The following is a 23,282-nucleotide window of genomic DNA, read 5'->3' as shown; positions in this document are numbered from 1 at the left end:
AAAGAAGGTATAACTAAACCAGATTTGATTTGATTTCAAATCATATTCATAGATTATAGCAAATACTAACAAATTCTACTTACTTCCACTGAGAGCTCTACTCAACTGCTCCATCTTTTCTTTGGCAGTTTTTAGAAGGCGCTGTTCTAACTAAAACAAGAAAATAAATGAAATACAATAAGTTAATTATTTTGAGATGAATAAAATGCAAATAGAAATTAGTAAAAATGCTTTAATCCACACCTGGTAGCTAAGTTCATGGTTCTTAAACCTTGTGTAATAGTGCATAAACCTATCAAGCTCTTGAAATCTTCTATGTTTCTTTTCAGCCTAGAAAATAAGAGGTGGGGAAGGAAACAAAACAAACCAAGATAAATCTTATGGTTTAATTTAACAGGCATCATTACATATAGTTATGTAACTAACTGTATCTGTTCCTACGATACATAAAACATTATACCCAAGGCTGATGAGTGCCATGTAAGAAAACAGACAAAAGCAATTATAAAAACATTAAGTCTGCAAATACTATAGCTACAGAGTTGATACGTTGTGCATTCATCCTATTTTCAAGCAGACTTTCCAAATGCCAAGGTCTTCTGTACAAAACACAGTACAGCACAGTAGCTAATTAAAGTACCAGTACACCCATTCAACAGAGGGAAACCACAGCACAGAGAAGTAAAATGACTTGTCTAAAGTCAGCTAGTGGTTGTTAAAAAACCCAACAACAGAACCAAATCTTACGCTGTTACCCACAAATAAACAATATTTTCTTTCCATCTCTTCAGTATATTCAAATTTGTATTTTCCCATTTAAAACGCTAGTTGGGAAGAATTTTATGAAACCCATCTTAAATAGAAAATTGCAGCCTTTATGCTGTTTTTTTAAATAACTATTTTCATCTGTTACCTCTACTGTCATCTCTTTGGACTGTTCCTCTACATGTTGAATAACTTCATAGCGAGTGCATCTGTAGTAGCCTCCAGTGGAAGAGCTGTGCTTCTTCCATTCTTCTAAGCATATCCAGCAAAAGTCATATTTGCACTTCAGAAGAGAAAGAACAAGGGAAAAAAAAAGAAGCTGATGTGCTGCAGATTTGCAGTTACGCATCATTGTTCCTACATGAACAACTAAAGGATTAACATCACCCTGAGTGTGTTTATGGCAAAACTAAAATTTTTGAGTCTTCTTCTTCCTACTTTACATATACAGAAGATCTGTGGTAGCAAATCATGTCAGTCATAATTTTTGTTCCTTGGGTCACAGGATTGTGTTGGATCTACAAGATAGATTTCAAGTGGGTGAAATAAATCAATGATAAATACATCTGGTTAGGCCTGTTTTTTGAGGGGGAGGTTCCTTCATTTTTTGTTTTAAAAACAAGATACTCCTGTTGTTTAGGTGACAAAGAGACCATTCATGAGCAAGGGTTGGCTTTCAGAAATTTCCTACCTTTAAAGAGAGATGTGAAATTATCAATAAGAGTAATTAAAACAAAACAAATGTTTTATACAGGAGTATGCATTTAAAAGTAAAATGTTCAAAATTAAAACAAAACATTTCTGTTATCAGAATGCAATGCTTCAGCTGACTTTACCCGAATTTTCTTTAGTTGTTGGTTCATGAAAAACGTTCAAGATTTTGACTTTCTTTCCAATTTGGAAAGCAGTAATTTTTCAGAATCTTAAATGTTCTCCAGGTAGAAAAGAACAGTTTTCCACTCAATTCTAGTGCTGTCTGTACTGTGATCAGTATCAGCAGTTCAAGAGAGATCCTTTTGAAATCTGCTGTTTCCAGCTGCAACACTGCTGACATCTTTGTAGTACAGTGAATGTGAAAGAAGTGCTATGAGTTAATATCTGCTGTGAGGTAGAAAGGGCACTTAAAACCTTTAAAATGCCCAACAACCTTTATCTATGAAATAACTAAAAACATATGTTCTAAAGGAATGATGAAATTTAGGTCAAATCTCAGTCTTCTGTAATATTTTCCTTTCTCGTCTTTCTTAATATCAATTCAAGAAATATGATTATTGGTATTTTAATAATTTGGAGTTCCTTGTGGAAAACAGGAATAACAACTATGAAAGAAAGAGAAACAGGATGTCAGCTGTAAAGAGTGGTTACTCCAAGCTAAGCCTTTTCACCATCTACTGAGTAGAGAGCTTTCAAAACAGGTAACATCTTCCAAATGGATCTGCCTTGTGCAGGCTTCTTAGCATCAGAGATCAAACTATTATTCTCAACATGGCACTGTTTCAGCTGGTTTATTTCCAAATAATTGAAGCTATTCATAGATGGACTGAAGACTTTAAGAGTTAGTGAATCCTTTTTATTTTATCTGGTTTAAAGACAAGCCAAGAAAAACCTAAAAAACTGAAGCAAAAATTTACACTAATTAATCAGAAGCAATTACTATTATTATTGGAATTCAATAAATTAGCCGCATTGTTCCTCTCTCCGATAAATTTAGCCTGTTTAACCTCTCAGGTGTACCTAGTCCATACAAAATGTCTTCATCACTAATTGCTTTATACATTCAATTAATTATATTATAGGAACAAATGAAACCTAATTCTTTGATTGTACTTCTGCAAATTTCATCCCACCATTTTTTTTCTAAGAAGCAACACAGCCTAGGGATATTTCTTCTTTCTGTTGCAGTGCACCTTCTTTGCTCTTAAACATTTTTTGGAGCTGCTCACTTATAGCAGATGGTAGTATAAGAATAATCATGCATAAGAGTGTTAAGTGTATATCGTTGTGTAGTTTACCTATCAGTCAAAATCACTTACCACATATTCATTGTAAGAAAGGAATCATACCAAAAGCAAGTTGCTTCACGAGCAACAAAACTACTAAAGCTTGGTTTTTGTCTCATGCTCCTACTGCAACAATCCTACCTCTCCCAGTTTATCTCCTCCAGCACCTCTTCATCCTATCTTCTAATCTCTTACCACATCTCCAACAGCCTCCTCTGTAACTCAACATTCACCAACATTGACCCCAACACCAGACCATCCTCCAGTACCTCCAGTTTCCCTCAAAAATGCATCCATCTATTTCCATGCATCCTGTCTCCAAACCCTGAGCTCTGTTTTACATCCCCTAAAGGGCAGCACTGGCTTGGCTCCCAAATCACTCCTGTGCGACTGGCCCCTGCCTGAGCCAAGCAGAAGCAGCAGCTGCTGAGCCGGGGGATTTCAGCCTCTCTCTTGGTCTCTGCACCATACAGCTACCAGGTCTCATGACACTTGCAGTAATTTTGTATCTCTGAAGCCTCTCCTGCTCTTTTATATCTTGTTAGAAGTACCCAGAAGGTTAAAAACCTACAAGAGTTACGGAAGTGACAGACACAGCAGGATTGCATAAGCCTCGTTTCCTCGGAAACCAGGCTCCTAAAACAGTACTGTGCCTGTCTAAATACACAAATGTGGTTTTATGTCTAAAGAGTATCCAAGGCATGTGCTAACTGAGGAGAGGCAGTTGCAGCTCTCTACTCTTCATGTGGTAGATTTGAGAAGTTACTGCAGCAAAGGCAGGAGCTTCATAACAGACCCTTACTTTGGTGGATGACGGACAGGAGAGATGTCTGCTGTACCTTGCATCTGAGCCCTGGAAGGACCTTGAGGGTACCTTTCCCTTCCTTCTTCACTAGGCTGAGAGGAGGCAGCTTCTGTTTGCAGAGATTTCTCCTCCACAAAAGGAATCTGGCTGTTTTAGGGCCACTTTAAGCTGTTTTAACATACAGGATCATAGAATAAAGAACTGTGGTTGTCAGTCAGTGCCTCAGAATGGTACTAAATTAAATTATCTATATTCAGCAGTGTTTAATGGCCAGAGCTTTTTCAAGCCTGAAGCTGTACTTTCATTCTGTTGAGATGAGGTCAGTGGCCTTTTTAGTTATCTGACTACTGTCAGATAACTGAAAAGATTTTTGTTACATCCCATACATGAATTCTYTCATTATTGGCCCCAGTTAAATTTTTGTATTTCAAACACTTCTCTGCTTGTATTCTGGACAATTTCAAATTGTGCTGAACAACATACCTTGTACACTTTGTAACACTATGGAATTTAAGATCTCTCTAAAAAATCATTTAGGGAGAAGAAAAAATGCGCAGCAAACTTCAAAAGCCCCTTCAATTTGTACCACAGACAGAGAGAGACTATATGATGATAATATAAAGAAAATGAGATCCGGATTGCAATGGAAAGAGACTGAGAAATTTCCAGAAAAAATAAAATTATTTTCTAAATCTCTTAGCCTTTTTATCAGAAGCCAACTATGTCTCGTGTGTGCCTAGTATCTGAATTTTAATGGGATATTAGCTGTGCTTAAATAAGATATTTCTGAAATAAAAAGTTATGCTAAAATATGCAGCTTTTACCCCATTTGAGAGAATAAGCATCCTCAAATGATACTGAACTCATGGCAAAAAATATTTTTTCTATTTTGGTAGCACAGTGCAAACTCATGACTAATTTTTTGGCTGCTGTCACCAATTAAGTTTCTTTTGACATTACTGCTTTACTCTTTTTTTCATTCCTACTGATTAATGCCTTTTAATATTTTTCCATTTAAACTTCTCTGCTTTGTTGCTATGTTAAAGAAATAACGCAAAAGAAAAATGCAGTAAGGTAAAACCTTCATTAGGGCTTACCACTCCTTAAAATGTATCATTTTCTGCCAACTACATATGCTCTTTCTCTTCCAGATTATTAATCATGATGAAACTAGCAATGATTTCTTCTTCCTTAAATTTTTTACTGTATAGCTAGCAATTCTTATGTGTTCATGAAATTTTGATCATTACACTGTTCACTTGCCAACCAACCAGATTTTCACTAAATATGAAACATTTTCTAAATATATGTAATACACAATTTACAAACTGCAAATTCTTTCAACAGGTTCCTCTCTTCCAACAGACTGCAGGCATGAATTTCAGAAGTGTGGAATGTTTGTGCTCATAAAATGTGTATATGATGCACACAACCTGAATTATGGTTTCAGCTGTTTGAAACAAATTATTTGAAAGGTCTTTCTTACCTTCGCACACTGCATGTGGTTGCAGCCCTCATTCTTTTGAATTGGAGATTTGCAGTTGGCGCATGGTTTAGAGTTAGTTAGTAACCACAGGCAGTTGGCAGCATCTTCATAAGCCTCGCTAACTCCCACAACTTTATGAGGGTGACAGGAGGGTATGAAGCGTGAGAAAAGCAGAGAAGTTAAAGCTGTGTTTGTGAAATCCTTTGTGAAAATCAGACTAGTAAAGATACATGTTTAATTCTTGATAGAGTATCATAATTCTTCACTATATATACATATTTCTCCTATAAAAATGTATACACATCCTCATCTGTATATTGTGCATATTATTTATATAGTGTAATATATTTTACTTTTATATATAGACTAATTTTATATACAAGATATATAACATATACATAAAAAAGTATGAGAAAAATTGGCATAGAAATTGACAAAATATGGTGTATTTTTCATCTTTGCATAATTTTCTATGCTTTACAAAACAATTTATAACACATTACTGAAAGGTTCCGAATTGTAACCGTTACATTTTGTTCCAGTTACTGTTAATGTTTAATTATTTTGTTTCTGTTGACCACTCCAAGAAAATTTTTGTCTTGTGTAAACCCAAATCTTAGTAGTTGTTTCACTGAAAGTTATTTAACATTAAGCCATTCCCCACAACTCCCTCCACGATTCATCCTCTACCTCACTATTTTTATCACCTGGTAGCTCAAAGTACTTCAAAGCACACTTTAAATAACTGCATGAAGCATCATTCAAACAACTGCAAACTGGGTTAAAGGTTTAAAATTGACCAGGACAAATTAAATTATAGTCAGGAATAAATCACATAAATTCACAAAAGGAAGCTGTAAGAGGATGAGTAAAGGGTTGTATATATCCTGACTGATATGTAAACAGATTTATGACAACAGATTGGGGAGAATGGTTTAAGAATAATATTCTACCAATAGTGCTGCCTAATATGCTACACTTCCACATCAGCTGACGTGGTTAAAGCCATGGAGCTGTGCAGCTCCTCGTTTTAATGGAGGGGCTTCATTGTCTTCCTCCCCTTTATCCTATTTTTCAATGAATGTACAGTTTTTAATTAATGCACCTAAAAAAAGAAAAATAAAATAGAACAAAAATCAAAAACATGAGAAACCCTCAGGCATGACTCTTACGTTCTTCTGGTTTCATTTCAGATATTTTCTGTAGCCAGTCTTTCCAGGTTTGACAGTCACAAGGTTCATGTGCTTCACCAAGACATTCCCTGCAAATTAAGATGGTTGGACAATAAGCAATCTGTTATAGATTTAAAATCAAGGCCTAAATTAAGCTGTAGGTCAGTTCAAACTAAAAAACATGGAAACTAATCACAAGACACTCAAAATTTAATTAAAGCTGAAAGATCAAAGTCATTCAATTACTATTACTCTAAAATATTCTCAGATTACTTGCTCACAAGCATAGATTACTGTCATTAAGACTACGAAAGAACTTAGAGGAGAAAGGAAAACAGCATTTTAAGATTACAATGGAAAATAAATCAACTGGTTATATCCAGCTCCTATTCTAGCGCCACAAAAAATGTTAGCACAGCTTCTGTGGAAAAGGTAAATTTCTACTCAGAATAAAGGGATTATCCAAAACTAAGGTAGTTCACAACAGCTGAGATACATGTCAGGTAGAATTATTTGTCCCTATTCACTTGCAATAATTAATCTCTAACTACATTCAACCTTTTCAATCAAGAGTAAGATCCAAGCCCTTCAACCTGCATTAGATGTTTATGGATTTTCACTTTTTCCACCCAAAACTCTGCTGAAATGTCTTTAGCTTAAGTTATATGGACACAGGAAAGAAATGTCTCCCTTGAATTTCTCTTCGAATTACTACTAGTTTCAAGGATGGAATCGCTACTACACAGCAGCAGATAGATGGCTTCCAGATGGTGCTTGGGTGTAGATGTGTCAATATGGACTCCAGATTTGTAATGACTCCCCTCTTTTATTGGAAAGGCAGCAAATAGCTTCAGACATCTGCCACATCAAACAAAAAAATATTCACAGAGGAAGTATGTTTCAGACAGGCACCAGCCGCACCAAAGCATGTGCAAGTTTTCTGCAGATCAAATGGTGAACTGCTTTCTGCAATGTAGTTTCGGAAATTCAATCAATACCCCTCTGATCACTCTTGTCCATATCCAAAGCAGGAACATATGAACAAAGAAAAGCTCAGGGCAACAGTTTTTAACCTATTATCCACTAACCAGTCTGCTATCAAACAAGCTTCAATTCACTGCACAAGGATCTGCAGCTCTACTTTGAAGGTACTTAGGGGTCCACAGGTGGGGAAGTTTGCACTAAGAATGAGTATCTTGCCTGTACTAAGAAAAATCCCAGCACTGGTTGAAAACTGTCACCTTTCACTTCTGTGGGACAGCAGTACATTTAAATCACTGCCTTCAAGAGAGCCAAGACCTTTCACACAGTACATGTTCCCAGACAGAACTGAAGTTAGCTGGAAAATATTAACATTAACAAACTCAGATTTAAGTTAAAGGACGATTAGTCAATCTACTACTGGGTGGGAGGGGGAAGATGTCTCTTCAATGTTTCTGAATTTTTTAACTTTTAGACAGACTAATTTCTGCTCCTAAATTCTGAAATATTTTCAGAATCTGTGAAGCAGAAAATTAAACACACTTTAGAGAATTTTAAAGACCATTACAGACATACAATAGGCATTTTCACCAATCCTACTATACAAAAATAAAAAATGCAAACCTTTCTAGAACAGTACTGAGCCCCTTGCAAATCTTGCAAAAACTCAGGACATGGAAGAGAGCTGATGTTCTTCACACTGCAAAAGTTGAGCTTCCCTAGCTTAACTCAGATTCTATGAAAATAATTTCTAGGCTCCTGAAAGGGTAAAAGACGGACTTGGGTCTTTCAGGCAAAGAAACAGTTCTCATTGTTCTGAGTTTCCTTCTTTCCCCACTAGAGCTTGCTGGAAATAAATCCCCAAATGTCTTGACCCTTGAAGTTTTGAGTATGGACAGAAAGCAGGATTTTTAATGAAGTGCAATCTCACACATGCATGATAGCCACAACAGGAACTTACACAACTTCTCTGGAAAAGCATTCTTTCCCAACCTACCATAAAACGAGGATTTTTTTTACTGGGATGCAATTTTAATAAGAGTGATGAGCTTACTGCTCAGAAAGCCTTTTCTGAAACAAACTTGTATTTTAGACAGAGTCCATGAGAACACAGGATGAAGGGAATTAACAATAATTGGTATCATAATTAACACAGTCCAAGAAGAGTGTGTTTCTGGATTTTTCTTTTCCTCACTGACATTATTTGGACCATATACATAATTTGATATGAATCAAAATAGCAAAACACCATTAAAACTCAAAATCAGCTTCCCAAGTATTCCTGAAGAGAGAAGTCTAACACAGAATGAGACTTATCTCCCTCTAGGACAAAAGGACTGGGGAGTTATGGTGCAGAACCAGGTGTGCAGTGCTTCCTAAATTCATTTTCCAGAAGAATAGTCTGATTGACAAAATTTCTTATGCTTCTGAAGCAGCATGAAGGAATATAAAGAATCTAGCTGATAATATATAGATGTGAAGATCTGTGCACTATCTTCCTGTGTACTACATGTAAATCACACAAAATGATTTTTCTGAAAGGGAATGGAATCAAGAATTAGGATGAGAAGAATTTCTTTGTCCTAAGAAATTAGATTTTGTTTAATACACTGTTAGTGGTGAGTTAAGAAAAGTGAGTAAATTCAAAGGAACTCTTTACTTAGGAGGAACATTCCTACTTCCACATATAAAAGGGGAAATTGCTCAACAGAGCCAGAGAATTTTCTTCTATGAGCAGGAAGGCTGCAGATATTAGAAAAGGAAATTCCATATTGACATAACCTCATGGATAGTCCCTTACTATGCAATAATAACTATGCATCTAGGTTGGTTGGGTTTTCTTGATAGATACAGTCTGAAAAAATCTTTTACTAAATGCAGTATCAGTTGACATTATAAACTCCAATCTGTAGACTACGTGGATAAAACTTGCAGAAGTGACCGAAGTCTGGAAATGTTGGATGTGCTGACTGAACTTAAATGACACAAGCAAGCTTCCTTTAAGCATACAGTAATGACGAAAACCCTCTGAACTGAGAACACACCTTCTTCTTCTGCAGAGGAACTCTTTGTATCATACATAGGTTTTTGTACTGTAAGACTAGTATGATTGTCCTCAGCAAATAATTCTGATTTAGGGTACTGCAGAATGCTTCGGTTGTGAGCAGAACTTTCTTGACATTGCTGAAAGTCTTCATTCGTTTCCTGGGGAGGAAGAAAAAAGGCCTTGGAAAGGCCTTCTTTGATATTGTGCTGACAGAGTGAGTTTTTTTTTTTTTAAAAAAAAGATCTTTAACTGTATCTCAAAGCCTTTACATAAAAAAAGACCCAGAAATATTATCAGGAAACAGAAAGATATTTCTCATCAAAATTATGCACTCTGTGGACCTGTTCACTCCGAGGACACTGTGGGGAACTAGTATGTTTAGCCAATGTAAAGAAAGCAGGGGCTGCCAAAGGTTGAAGGACCACCACGGTCTCAGCTCTATACTTCAGGTTAACAGAGAAGTTGCTTCTCTTGCTCAGGAGAACACCACTCATAAGCAAGGATGAGAGCATGCTATCTAGGCACAAAAGTTTGTTATATATTCCTGTTCAATTTTTTCATCAATGACCTGGATGAGGGGACAGAGTGCCTCCTCAGCAAGTTTGCTGATGATACCAAGTTGGGAGGAGTAGCTGACACATCTGAGGGCTGTGCCGCCATTCAGAGATACTGGGACAGGCTGGAGAGTTGGGCAGAGAGAAACCTCCTGAGGTTCAACAAGGGCAAGTGCAGAGTCCTGCACCTAGGGAAAAATAACCCTAGGCACCAGTACAAGATGGGGGCTGACCTGCTGGAGAGCAGCTCTGCAGAGAAGGAGCTGGGAGTGCTGGTGGATGACAGGTTGACCATGAGCCAGCAATGTGCCCTTGTGGTCAGGAAGGCCAATGGTATCCTGGGGTGCATTAGGAAGAGCGTTGCCAGCAGGTCAAGGGAGGTGATCCTGCCCCTCTACTCAGCCCTGGTGAGGCCTCATCTCGAGGACTGTGTCCAGTTCTGGGCTCCCCAGGACAAGAGAGACATGGAGCTACTGGAGAGAGTCCAGCGTAGGGCTACGAAGATGATCGGAGGGCTGGAGCATCTGCCCTATGAGGAACGGCTGCAAGAGCTGGGCCTCTTCAGCCTGGGGAAGAGAAGMCTGAGGGGGGATCTTACCAATGTGTACAAGTACCTGAAGGGAGGGTGTCAAGGGGACAGTGACAAACTCTTTTCAGTTATCCCGAGTGACAGAATAAGAGGCAATGGGCAGAAATTGAAGCACAGGAAGTTCCACCTGAGCATGAGGGGGAATTTCTTCCCTGTGAGAGTGACGGAGCACCGGAACAGGTTGCCCAGAGAGGTTGTGGAATCTCCTTCTCTGGAGATCTTCAAGGCCTGCCTGGATGCAGCCCTGTCTAACATGCTCTAGGTGACCCTGCTGAGCGGGGAGGTTGGACTAGATGATCTCCAGAGGTCCCTTCCAACCTTACTGACTCTATGATTCTATGATATTCGCTGGTAGAAAACTTTTCCTGGTTTGTTCCCATGGGAATTTTTTCTGAGTTTTCTATCCACTGTGAACAATCTCTTTCCAGGAGGTTAAGCATGAAGTTCCATTTTTTGGCTTTTTTGGCTGTTTCATTATGGCAGCTTCCTCCCTCTTGTTCCTTTTTCCTTTCCCCGATGATGGGGAAAGAAATAGAAGTATCTCTCATTAAGGATTTTAAGATATTAGAATCTAGCAGATTATTCAGGATCTCTTCTTCTTGGATCATGAGAAATGCATCATTCAGGAAAAAACGGATTACTCAATTTGTCTAAATGTCTGTATTTTGGTTGACCTTTTTTGATTTTCCAGGAGGGGAAAAAGATGTCCCACTTCCAAAATAAAACAGTCTTAAATCATCAGTCTGATAATCTCATGGAACTAGGACAGGGCTTACTCCAGACTTCAGAAAATTCTCCCACTGCTTTTTAAAATTATTTTTGTTATCCTTTCTATAGAACAACTGAGGATAGATAGTTTAGGTGATCTTTGAGAGATGGTTTCTTATATCTCTTAAGCCTTTATATTCCTTCTAGAGCTTGTGTTGAACTTACGACTCAGTAGAAGGTAATGTAAAGAAAAAATGCAGGTCCCAAAGGGAAACAATGACTGGAATGATCAGGCAAACAGAACTAGCTATATAGAGAGCAAATGATCTGGCATAGTCCTTGAACTCCAGCTTTTCTGATGTGAGTTCACTTGAATTCTGACAGTCACAGATTCCAGATTTTCTGTGCTATAATGCAGGCTGGGCCACGTGACTTAATCATACTATAACTGTCCTGAAAAAACACAAAAAAATCTCTCTACCAACACCCTGCTTCTCTCCCTGTCCCCTCAGAACTGAAAATCACAACACTTCATGCGGCTGTTTTGCATTTAACAGAATTAATAATGAATGGGGAAAAAAATTTTTATAACCCTTTGTTGTGCCCCAAAATACCAAAACATTTGTGCGCTCTAGGTTATTTAATGCATGGATACAGGATGGTATAATGGTATGTCATTCTGTGTAGATTTTGTTGCATGCTTGGTGCTAAGTGTGAATTTTTATTAATCTCTAGAATAGCAGTGGTTATGAGTTTATGTAGATATAGTACTAACCAGCAAAAAAGATGTCCTTTTCCACAGTCTACAGCAGGAGCTTTTAGCATAGGGAAGCTGAGTGTATCAGATCCTGTTGAATTTGATCCTTGTCTTGTTAGCCTTACTGCTCTTTCACAGGCTGGTATAGGACACCATTTAATAGCAGGATTATTTTCAACAAAGGCCTAAAAAAAAAAAAGAAAGAAAGAAAAGATTTAACTTTCATAGTTAGCTTTTTCCATAGTTCCATAGAAAGATTTTAAAATATGCTGCAACAGTAGAAATCAACATACTAAAAAAAAACAATCAGAAAACCAAATCAAGATTTCAATTTCTTATCCTATATATAGCTAGCATACCAAGCATTGGATGGAAAAAAATTCTGAGTCATTCAGTTGTGGCAATAATTTTCCCAAATGTGAAACTAGCATTACTCGTAAACGAAAATAGTCTCTTAGTAATAAAAAACCGTTCAAAAGCTCTTTAAAATTTTAGTTTGTCAACATGAAAAAGTCTAACAAAATAAAAGCTTCATATCATCTGTTATGGACATTAGCTTGACCAAAAATTTTATTAATACTGCATTAGGTCACATATTACGGAAGTACTGCACTTGCACTTGAGGAATAAAGGTGTTCTTTCTTCTTTTGGTGCTAAATGAAATATTCATACCGTGGTACATAAGACAGCATATATTTCAGAACATGTATTGATTTATTCATTTCTACTTGTAAAGTTACAGACATATTGCACTATTTCACATAGAAGTTGCATGGTATTTATCTTAAAATGAAATACATTTCAAAAATACAGAAACAGTTTGATAATTTACCTTAATGTCAAACTGTAGGTATCTTTTGTCCATCTCCTTGGAAACCACACTTTCGATGATGTCTACTGGCACAAGCTGGAAACAGTCATATGCTGGGCAAAAAATGTTGTGAGCTTCACCCTCCTGAATTTTCAGATTCAAAAATCTGCCAGAATTTTGTCAGTCAGTATTTGGGAATAAAAAGTAAAAACTAAGAGGCTGCTGAATACTATATTTGGATTCATACTACGTTCACAGATATTCAAATTAATCTATCTTCAACAAAGAATAGGATGTATCCCTTTTATCCTAAAAGGGCCTCAGACTTGAGGCAAAATATACTTAAAAAAATTAAGAGGACACTCACAGTTCAAAAGCATCAACAATTATGCTTAACCCTATATATTTCTGATTTCCACCTTTGCCATTCTTAAGAGACTACTATGCAATGTTTAATCAAACTAAGCATTATTTCTAGCTTTCATCTGTAATTAATGCAGAAAATATTTAATTAGCCATGCAATTTATTTTTACAACTGTGCTAGTCAAAATAGCTTTGCTCTTGGAAACAGATGTCTAGGAGGACACCTTTATAGTCCCTAGCCACTATCAGAATACAAGCTGGAACAAGCTCAGAAATCTGCTGAGGACTGAACCTGGACTGAAACTCACAGCGCACAGCGTAGCTTAGTCTAAAGGCTACATAATCTATTTATTAATCTGCCATCGAAGATGACATTGATTCTATTCAGCTTTCATCATCTAATGCACGGCACCTATAGTTAAGGTAGAGAGACTTGCCAATTCGTCCTGCTTTAGATTCATACCTTGGAAGGGGGTGACTCACTCCTGGCTAGGCGCTGCTGCGTACCTGAGCTGGGACGGGCGAATCCCACCCTGCGTACGCCACCAYGAACACTTGCTTGACACTGAACCGCAGCCCCGAGCGCGTGCACAAATTACAGCACACGTAGTCCCGACCCCAAATTAGAAGCACCAGGTCAAGCCAGGGATCTCTCAGTAACTTCTAAACCTTTGCATAACAATTTACAAGACAACAGAAGCTTGGCTATTAATTTTCTTAGCAGCAAAAAACTGCCTTTTGAAAGCACATATGGAAAAATTGGCTCTTCCTTAACATGGAAGGAATGGGTTTATTTAAATTAGGCTAATCTACAGAAGGATTAGTTGTGCTATAGTAGTACAGTTCAGGTAGTACAGTCTTTTGAATGGGAACAAAGATGAATGCAAAGGCACTTCATGCAGATATAATTATTCCTAAGGAAATAGAAGTAAGATTGATATTTATACTAGTGTATTTATCCATGCTTAACTTTTTATTAGCATTATTAGTTTAGCTTTAAAAAAACTGTATGCTAGGCACAAAGTCATACTAATAAAATTTTTAAGCTCACACTAACTCCTCAATCATTAAGCCTCAATGTAAGAATGCATTTTAACTATTTTGCTGACTGGAAACGCATTTAAGATGCCTAAGTTTAGGATGCTAAACTAAGAGATGCAATTAAGCAGGTGCGGAATTTAGAAACTGTAACCCTGCCCCTCCCCCTGCAATCCCCAGCGACCCTACAGCAGGTTTTTCTATTTACATACAGGCTTAAAATACATGCTTAATAGCACTGCTGAGTCAGGACCAAAACAATCGTTATGCCAGCCTAAAACAGTTAATGGGCACTTTGAATGACAAGTTAAACATTTAATAAGATCAAAACAGCACCTCTGTGAAACCCAACTAGTACTTTAATAGCAGATGTTTATTGTCTATGCCTTCCCTCCTCAAAATGAGAAGTATAAAAATTTCTCAAAAAAGTAGAAATACTCACGCCTCCCAGCATGCTCTGCAGAAGTCATGCCCGCAAGGCATATCCACTGGGTCTTCAAATACAGAAATATTACACATACAGATGTCACACTGTAGATGAAAAAGCCCAAACTTCTAATTAAGAAATCTTCTAAAGCTTTTCATATTGTCAGCAGTACACATTACATTGGAAAACGCAAGCAAAAATGTAAAGAAATGTTTAGTAGTGAAAAACATCTAACTGTAACAAGAAGAAAGTGTTATTTAGGCTATTACAATAGAAATGGGAAAGATTTAGTTATCTCTTCTTCTATACCCCCTGCCTCCATCCGAACAGTACATTTTGGGGTGMCATCTGTTATGTCCTCCAGGTCAGCAAGTGCCTCATCCCGCAGAGCACTGACACCTTTGAGTCCCCATTCAAAGGGCAAAAGGGACCTGAATTTTTCATCAACTTCACAGGCAGCCAGAAATGGAGCTTGGAGGTGAAGTACACAAAAAATGTTTAGCATCTCATGCTATCAGGCCCCAAACCAAGGCAGAGCAATCAGGCTACGCAACAGCAGCGACTGTTTTAAGTAATAATTTACATACACGCTCTTTTTTTTTAATAAGGTGAGGCTTTCAATCAAAATACAGAAAACGTTAAGCTACAACTAATTCAGCAGAAGTTAAGACACTTCTACTGAACTCGTTACTATAGAAAAAAATAACATATTGAATACTGATGCCCTTATTCTGCAAATGCTAAAATAGTTGGGATGAAATTACTCATTGCTTGTGGTTAGGTATGAACACAAATATTTCTTAAAGCTGTACAAATGGATTTTTTTCCCCCCAGTGGAAAGATTTCACAAAAATTTACTTCAGCTTTCAATACATTAGTTATTACACACATGGATGACATTTTCAAAAAGTTAGCCTATAGCCTATACTGTGCCACTTTTAAAAAGCACTTGTGTTACAGCCAAAACAAAAAAAAAAAAAAAAAAAAAAAAGTTTGATTTTAAATTGCAAAGCATGATGAAGGCAGTTATTGCTGTTTCATTCATTCCATATCACTGTTTTGCTAATGTTACGTATTTTAGAGGTTGATAATGCATCAAAAATGTTCACTGTAACATGTGTATTAGTTTCCAATCTTGTTTAGCTTTCAAATAAGGAAGTTAATGAAGCCCTGAGTATGTCTTTAATAGAAGTGATCATTTTAAATATGAAATAATTTGACAAAAATAGCAGAAGTAAAATCTAAAATTTCAGTAGAATTAAGCAAGCAGAAAATTGAGTATAGACCATTTACTGGAACGGTTTTAATTATAAGATAGGTTGTAAACTAGCAAAATCTGAAAATGAGTTTTATAGCTTATGCTTTCATTTTATTTATTCCTCTTATTTTTCATTTGCCTGTCAAAATGAATGACTTTAAGAAAATACATATTACTTCCTAATAAGTATTTTGCAAACATTACTTTGATTACTTTTCATAAGATTTTTAAGCAAACAAGAACACTCTATGTGTGACTCTAGGTTTGGATTTAGATACAATAGATCGAGAACCACAATCACTATCACTAGCCTGCATTCCTGGCTTAAGGCTCATCACTGAAAAACATATATATATATATATAAAATACAAAACTGAATACATGTAATCCTGCATTACACGTTTTAATTAGGAAATATTCCAGACAACATTTCACTCCTAATAAAATATATAGTAACACTATTCCATATAGCTTCTTTTTTAGCATTTTAGAGCTAGACAAGAAAAAGGGTCCTATGAAATGTAAAATTGTTATCTTAACATGATATCCAGGGATGATCCATTTACAAGATGGTATATAATATTCTAGAAAAATGCTTAGGTCATGAAGAAAGAGTTTTATAATGGTGCAGCTGTGGATTATTAAAAAGAGAACTCTGTTTTCCGAAAGAACCACGCTGACTTCAATGAAAGGCGCTTTCATATTTCAAATTTGCAATAGCCTTGTAAACTGCTTGAAGCAGCCCACACATAGTAAAAGTAATTATAATCTTACAGTACACTAGTGGGCTGACATTTCAAAATGCAGACAAAGAGAATTTTGTTTTCGAATGAAAAAAATTTCAAAGGCAGGGTTTGCAGCATTGAATGTATTGGGGGAAACGGATACAAAAGAAGAGAACATCTCGATAAGAAGCCTTAAAAGAAAAGCTCGGAAGAGCCAAATGCACCGACGAGACTGTGTCTGGGTCAGACTCTACCCTGTGAATGGCAGTCAAGGTGAAAGCAGAGTGCTGTCTGTGTAGGTGTGCGTATGTCCAGAAATAAACTCTTTTGTCAGCTGAGCTCTATTTATAAACTCACCACGGCTGTCTCGATGTCTCCYGGTGACGGGCTGATTTCATCCGGGGAGGTTACAGAGGAGCGAGTGGTACGTGGAGTCCGTGGCGAAGGGAGCGTGTCCCACGCGTTGTAGCCACTTGGAGGTGGTGTTGGCATCTGGACCCCTGAGCGCTGGCAGCAGTTCTCGGGATTAGACATCCACGCTTCGAGTAACTTCTCCCTGTCCCAATCTTCAATAAATATACAGATACAGGAAATTAGGCGGCTGACCATGCTTCAGCTATATTCTGTAAGTGCGTCCTCGAAAGAATATATAAAATTCAGTAAGAAATAAATTGTGTTGAAATATAAGTGAAAGGAACCGTACATACTAAATGTTACGAACTGTATTCCAAGATAATACACAATGCAAGATATTTATATAACTAACTGCATTGCAAGCTTTTTGCAATTATTTTTATTATTTTTATTATTTTTATTATTTATTTAATGATTTGAGGATCTCAAAAACACAGATCAAAATACAACAGTCCTTGCCCCACAATATTTTTGATATTTTCCTTTTGTTTGAAAAAAATGATTGCTCAGTATAGATTCATTTTTGTCTATTCTATCTTTATTTTGGTAGAGTCAAGCCAAGGGTTACAGATGAAGAAAAAAGACTAGTATAGAACTGGATTATCAAAAGATTTTAAAGCTCTGTTTTTTGCTCTTCACTGCCAGCTTGAACTTCCAAATTGGATTTGCTGAAAAACTTCAAAATTAGTCTTGCTAACCTGAAGTATGTGAAACTTTTGCCGCCTGAGGAGTTGCCAGTCTGTTCATAAAAGTGACATAATCCTTCTAAACAAAAAAGTTTTAAAAACTTCATATATTCTTACAACTTTATTCTGTAATCAGATGTTCCTAAATGCTTTACTTTTATTCGTGGTTAAAATTTCCCATTTATATTCAAAACAGAGCCAGTGAAACAAATACTATTAATACTGTGTATGAAGAGCTTAAAACTAAAGAGAATCATTCTTAATTGTCGTTTGAAATGTCTTCAGTTTCTGATAGCTAAGATTAATACTAAAGATACCTTAGGAACAGCAAGTGTTTTCCTATTAAAAACAATTTAAAAGTTCTTATTTAAAGATAGATCTATCAAATTCCTATACCAATTTAAATCATAAACTATTGACACTAGGTAAAGATCAGATGAATAGGATTTTCAAGAAGGGAAATTTCCCAACTTTTCACTCAAATAAATGTTTGGTTTTCTTAACGTTAGATACTCCCACTAGAGCCTCACTTTAATTATCAAAAAATTTGTGTCATTTTTACTGAATTTTAGATTTTACAAAGAAAAATAATATTCCTACACTGTATTGATGTTGCAAAAAAGATGGATTTATTCTAAGCGCTGTACTTAGTAAAAATACTGCTACCGTCAAATGATTACTACTATACTGAAATCTACTTCCTGATTTCTAACTCAAAAAATCCTTTGATCTGGAGATGATTTTGCACACTTAACTAAGCTAAACTATGCAATACATGGTTTTATTCATGAACTGGTTTTATTTCATTTGTTTGTTTGAAGCCACAAACCTGAACATATTTACATTTCAATAAATTCTATTCATCTGTTTCAAATCATCCTTATAATTCTTTTATAGGGGAACTTACTGATGCTAAGATATAGGCAAAATTTGCTAATGCTTTTTTTGAGCTCTTTTGTCTGCATATATCTTTAAAACTAGCCAGGGTTAAGACATGCTAGTAAATAGATTCCTTCATGTTTTCTTTAGTAAGTTACAAGCTTTAGTAAAATAAAAGGTAATTGTATTTGCTGAAGAGCATTTTTTTCATCCTTAAATCAACTGCTTTGGCATGAACTACATGAGAAACTGTGAAAGTTCTTTTTTTTTTCCCCGTCATTGCCATAATAATGCTTTTATTCCCTTGGCTCTTACCCTATCTAATTCTATTAATGTAAATAAAAAAAAGGAAAACAAAAACGCACTCCCAACTCTTACAGCCTGCATCAGTAAACTGATACAGTTGTGAGGTAAAAGAAAGCAAAGTTAGTCGGATTAAATATTAAATGTCTGTAAAATATTAAAAATACTAAATAAGAACAATCTTTTCAAGAATTTAAAACATGCTTTTTATACTGTAAGCGTTAATTAAGATCCCATATTATTCCTTTATGAATTTCAAGACTAAATGCAAAAACATCGCAATTTGGCATTTGGCGTTTCCCAAGTGTCGCAAGCCTTGGAAATAGCCCAGTTATTGCTTTTACTAGGTCCTGCCACCGCTACGTCTTCACTTCACAAGCATCATTTCCAGTGCAGGACTGCAGCTACAGGCAAACTGGGTGACGTTCTCGTGACTTGCAGATCGGGCGCGCGTCGAGCGCACGAAGGCAATGCCAGAAGAGCGACCTTCGCAGCACGGGCCGATTTCTTCTCAGCTTTCAGTTACTGCTCACCGCGTGCCGGCAGACGTTCCCGCACCGCTTTACATCGGCCTCGGTGCTTTCGGTCTTCTTTCAGGCTGTTTTGTCAGCCTGAGCAGCGCTGCCATCATTTTCTCCTTCAGGATGTCTGCACAGGCTACAAAAAATGCCTGTCCGTTCAGTCAAATACGTAGAAACGTTTGGCCTTCACAGAGTGTTTTGAGAATCTAAAACAGCTTTCGAATATTGCAACTACTATAAATACACCTTGAGAATTAAAGCGAATAATCAACATTAAAAAAATTACTTATGTAAACAATGTGACCTAAATAGGATCAGACTGGCACTTAAACTCACTGGCACAAGTTCACGTCAACCTAATTCAATGTTAAAAGGAATGAGAGTACAAATTAGTCAAAATAATTAAAAAGCAACGTAAGTTTCAGGTACCATACCAACTCATGGAAAAGTCTGACGAATATTGTGGGTTTAAAATCATGTTTTTCTATTTCACATTTCCCCTCTTTTCTGTATGCAAGGAGCCCACAAGAATAACAGAGTAAGCATTAACTGATGCTTAATGCAGCGATGAAGAGCAAGCAAACTATTACCCGCCTGCGCAGGCCCTCTGGCACAGGGGGACGTCGCAGCTGCTTCCCGAAGCCTAACTTCTGAGTCACTGAGTCAAAGCCTAAAGCTGCCACCGGCTTTCAGGAGAATACTTTTGTCTGGGGGAACTCCCGAAGTCAGTGCATACCCGTCCCGACACTGCCGCTTCACACTGCGGGATGGCAGCACAAACTGTTTTCAGTGAAATTTAACTTGTTAAAGATTTACACAGGGAAAAGTACACCTAGTATTAAAACAGTGACTACAAAAATTCTTAAAGGAGTCTCCTTATAGGGACTCCCCTATATTTAAAGCCGAAGGCAAATTCCAGCTATTTATTGTAATGGTCAGACTGGTTTTATTGTAGTAAAAAATTAAATACACAGGTATTTAGTGGCAGACAACCAATAGTGTGAYAAAAATAGATACAATCAATTTCTTTGACTTACTTGGTCAAGATTAAACCATAGAAGTTCTACTATGTCTCATTGCTAAAATAAGAAAGCTATTTCTCCACACTGCTTTAGGTTAAAACTTCTATTATAATTCTTTGTCTGTATCATTTTCTCATTAATTTCCCTGTCTTCATCAATGCTTTTGACATACTACGGATGTACTTCTTTCTGAAATAACGTAGGAACTACTTTCTTGTATTTGATTATCCTTTACTGCTCTCTTACTTGTAAACAAAACGAAAATGCTCTCACAAACGTAACTTTTATTTTGCTGAAAACAATTTTTTTAGTCTTTAAGGATTTTGATTACCATGTGCCCGAAGCAGAGCTTCTGCAGTGAACAGTGGGGCTTGAAGCATGTCAGCAGACTCCACTATCAGCATATCCTTAAGCCTTCGCAGATCCTGAAGTCTTAGCCCCTCATATGGCTTCGAGGAGAAGAAAAAAGACATTTTATGTCTAGCAGCACTTTCCAGCGAATCTCTACTTCCATATTAAAATGAAAACATTCAAAACACTGTTACTGACAATTATCTCAACTGTAAAATTGAACTGTCCTTGTGATTAAAGATGAGATAAAATTAATATATTGTGCAGATCAATGATCATGCAAAATTATATGGAAACTTTGTCATTTAGCAATATTTACAATATATAATCTTACACATTTAAAAACACTGTCTTTTGGATTTTGAATGTTTAATTTAAAACTGGAGGCCATGTTCAAACGAGTAACCACCCTAACAACATGCAAGACTTGAGACCTATTAACTTCGAATCAGTTGGGAGGAGGGTATGTCGAGACGCTAGGTGATAAGAAAGGAGACGTGTTTTGTGAACAGAATCAGATACAGCTCTTCTGAGGCAATATGTACTGTCGTAGAAGCAGAAAAGGCAGCAATGAATAGGCCAGGCCAGGCATGCAGTTAGAGGCTGGGGATTCATTGCGCATGAAGATGTCAAAACTCTCTTTGAGAAACAGCAGCCGCGCTCCGGTAGCCCTGCGCAGTCGGAGTTAATTGCTGGCTTCCTCTGCTCTGCAGTTCCATTCCCTTATTGTAACGCTAAAAAAAGGTCAAATTAGAAAGGCAAAAAAAAAAGGCAGTAATTTTAGGATTCTGAATTAGCTCTGACCAAGATTTTGGAGATGCATACATATGTTTTGCAGATTCACTTTTAAAAATAACAAAGGAAGAACATGGCAGTAGAGAGTGYATTTTATACTGTTGCACAGAGAAATTGTCCAAAAGGTAGAAAGAGAAAAACAAGTGGGAGGATATGTAAAGAGAATGAATATGAAACGGTATTTGAGAAGAATTTATTACTTGCATTAGTTCTATTTAAATAAARGATAGCAAATAAAAAAGATTTAAAACCCTTGACATAATTGACACTGAAATGCACTCACGTATAATTAGGAACTTGGCCACCAAATGGCAGAAAAGAAAGGACAYGGAGCAGCAATGATACTAGATAACTGCAGTTCAGAGTAGGTGTCATTATTATTACTATTTGTGTTTTGATWTTATGTAGAGCATAGCCCAGGACCTTCTACTGCTAGGCACTGCGCGCACACCTCGGAGGCCTGCAGTCTAAGCAAAGGCTCCACTGCGCACGTAACCCCTTGAGGACAGCAAGCAGAAGGCTAAGAGTGAAAGGGGGAGAAATGGATATATTCAAATTCTGAATGATTTTCTTCTTTTGAGACACGTGCTTCAAAAACGTAACATTCTTCCTACATTCTGGCTGTTACAATAAACTGTATAAAATCTATCTAAAAAGCACAACTGATTCCCACTGTGACCCTTTCTCTTTGCAAGCCAGTGACATAAACAAGAACTTAGAGATGCTCGAGTCACTGCGACTGGCAAGAGTAACGGTGCCACCGCTCTGCAGCGTGTCCTGTCGTTTTGGGGGAAGCAGGAAGAGCATGGGAGGAAAGGACTGTGAATGTCCTGACCTTTATCTGGATTGCCCAAGTTTAGGGAGTTTCTGTATGTGTTTCCATTGCCAATGGTGAATGGTAAAGGACAATCTGAACATTAAAGGTTTGTGCTAAAGTAAATCTGGGACACTTGCTTCATAGCATGATGGAACTGGACTGACCTATTTAATTTCTTACAAAAGAGTTTTTATAAAAGCATGTCAGAAAGACAGGGATGCAAACAGCTGGGTGCCTAAAAAATTATAATGGCATGAATATGCTAAAAAAAAAAATGGAGCAATAAGTAAATCTTCTTGACAGAATTTCAACTGCATTTTGAATTTTAATTGTAAAACATGTAGCTTTGTCAGCACAACACACCTCACTTTCCGAACATACACACAGGATAAAAAAAAATTCTTTTCTATTAAATCTGCAATATAAGTGCATATTCTAGGACCTGGTATTTTATCCTGAACTGCAGATGTGCTCAAAATTATATTTAACTGATTGGTTCTAGGTCAAATACTGGCAATTATCTCCCTTGAGTAACAGACTATTATATTATCTCAGCTGGAGCATTCCATACAACCCAGCAGGGATTTCTGGATCCTGTGGCTTTTAAAGAAAAATAATTTTATCTATTTAAGCTATGAGGGAAATATTTCTTAAGAATGTGTTTGAAACTTTAGACCCTTTGTTCATAAAACAATAAACGAGTTCACAAAAGAAGCTAAAAGAAAGGAAATTTTGGCTGGCACAATTAAGTAGCTAGATCTGGAAATTCCAAAGCGAAGGCTTTACAATGAGAACACTTCAAAAATGTTCATGTCTACAAGAAGTAGTCATGTCTACAAGATGTAGTCTTACTGAATCTTGTGAAGATACAGTCTCCAGTTATGAGGACATATATTCTCTAGGCAACAAAACATASATTTTTTTAAAACAACTTTCAACATTTATGACTTGTCTCTGTACTTTCATGCACTGTAAATGATCTTGATTCCAGCTCATGATGCTCAGAG

At 36.8% G+C, this 23,282-nt stretch overlaps 1 protein-coding gene across 3 annotated transcripts in view; it reads right to left on the bottom strand.

Annotated features, from left to right (window-relative positions):
* ANKIB1 (ankyrin repeat and IBR domain containing 1) overlaps positions 1-23,282 on the bottom strand; it is a 78,266-nt gene that overhangs the window by 11,871 nt on the left and 43,113 nt on the right. For all 3 annotated transcript variants that reach the window (XM_085310489.1, XM_085310491.1, XM_085310490.1), the window contains exons 5-14: positions 20,644-20,761; positions 16,845-17,053; positions 14,520-14,608; positions 12,697-12,841; positions 11,883-12,049; positions 6,229-6,317; positions 5,057-5,187; positions 914-1,048; positions 244-330; positions 84-150 (exon numbers count right to left, since the gene is read on the bottom strand). In XM_085310489.1, the coding sequence (XP_085166615.1) occupies positions 84-150; positions 244-330; positions 914-1,048; positions 5,057-5,187; positions 6,229-6,317; positions 11,883-12,049; positions 12,697-12,841; positions 14,520-14,608; positions 16,845-17,053; positions 20,644-20,761 (1,237 nt within the window). The remainder of the gene's footprint in view (positions 1-83; positions 151-243; positions 331-913; positions 1,049-5,056; positions 5,188-6,228; positions 6,318-11,882; positions 12,050-12,696; positions 12,842-14,519; positions 14,609-16,844; positions 17,054-20,643; positions 20,762-23,282) is intronic.

This window comes from Rhea americana, unplaced genomic scaffold, assembly GCF_003343005.1.
Source record: "Rhea americana isolate MKP2758 unplaced genomic scaffold, rheAme1 scaffold_32, whole genome shotgun sequence".
NCBI classification, from domain to species: Eukaryota; Metazoa; Chordata; class Aves; order Rheiformes; family Rheidae; genus Rhea; species Rhea americana.
Note: the sequence above shows the minus strand (reverse complement) of the source record. Positions and strands in the feature narration are given on the sequence as shown.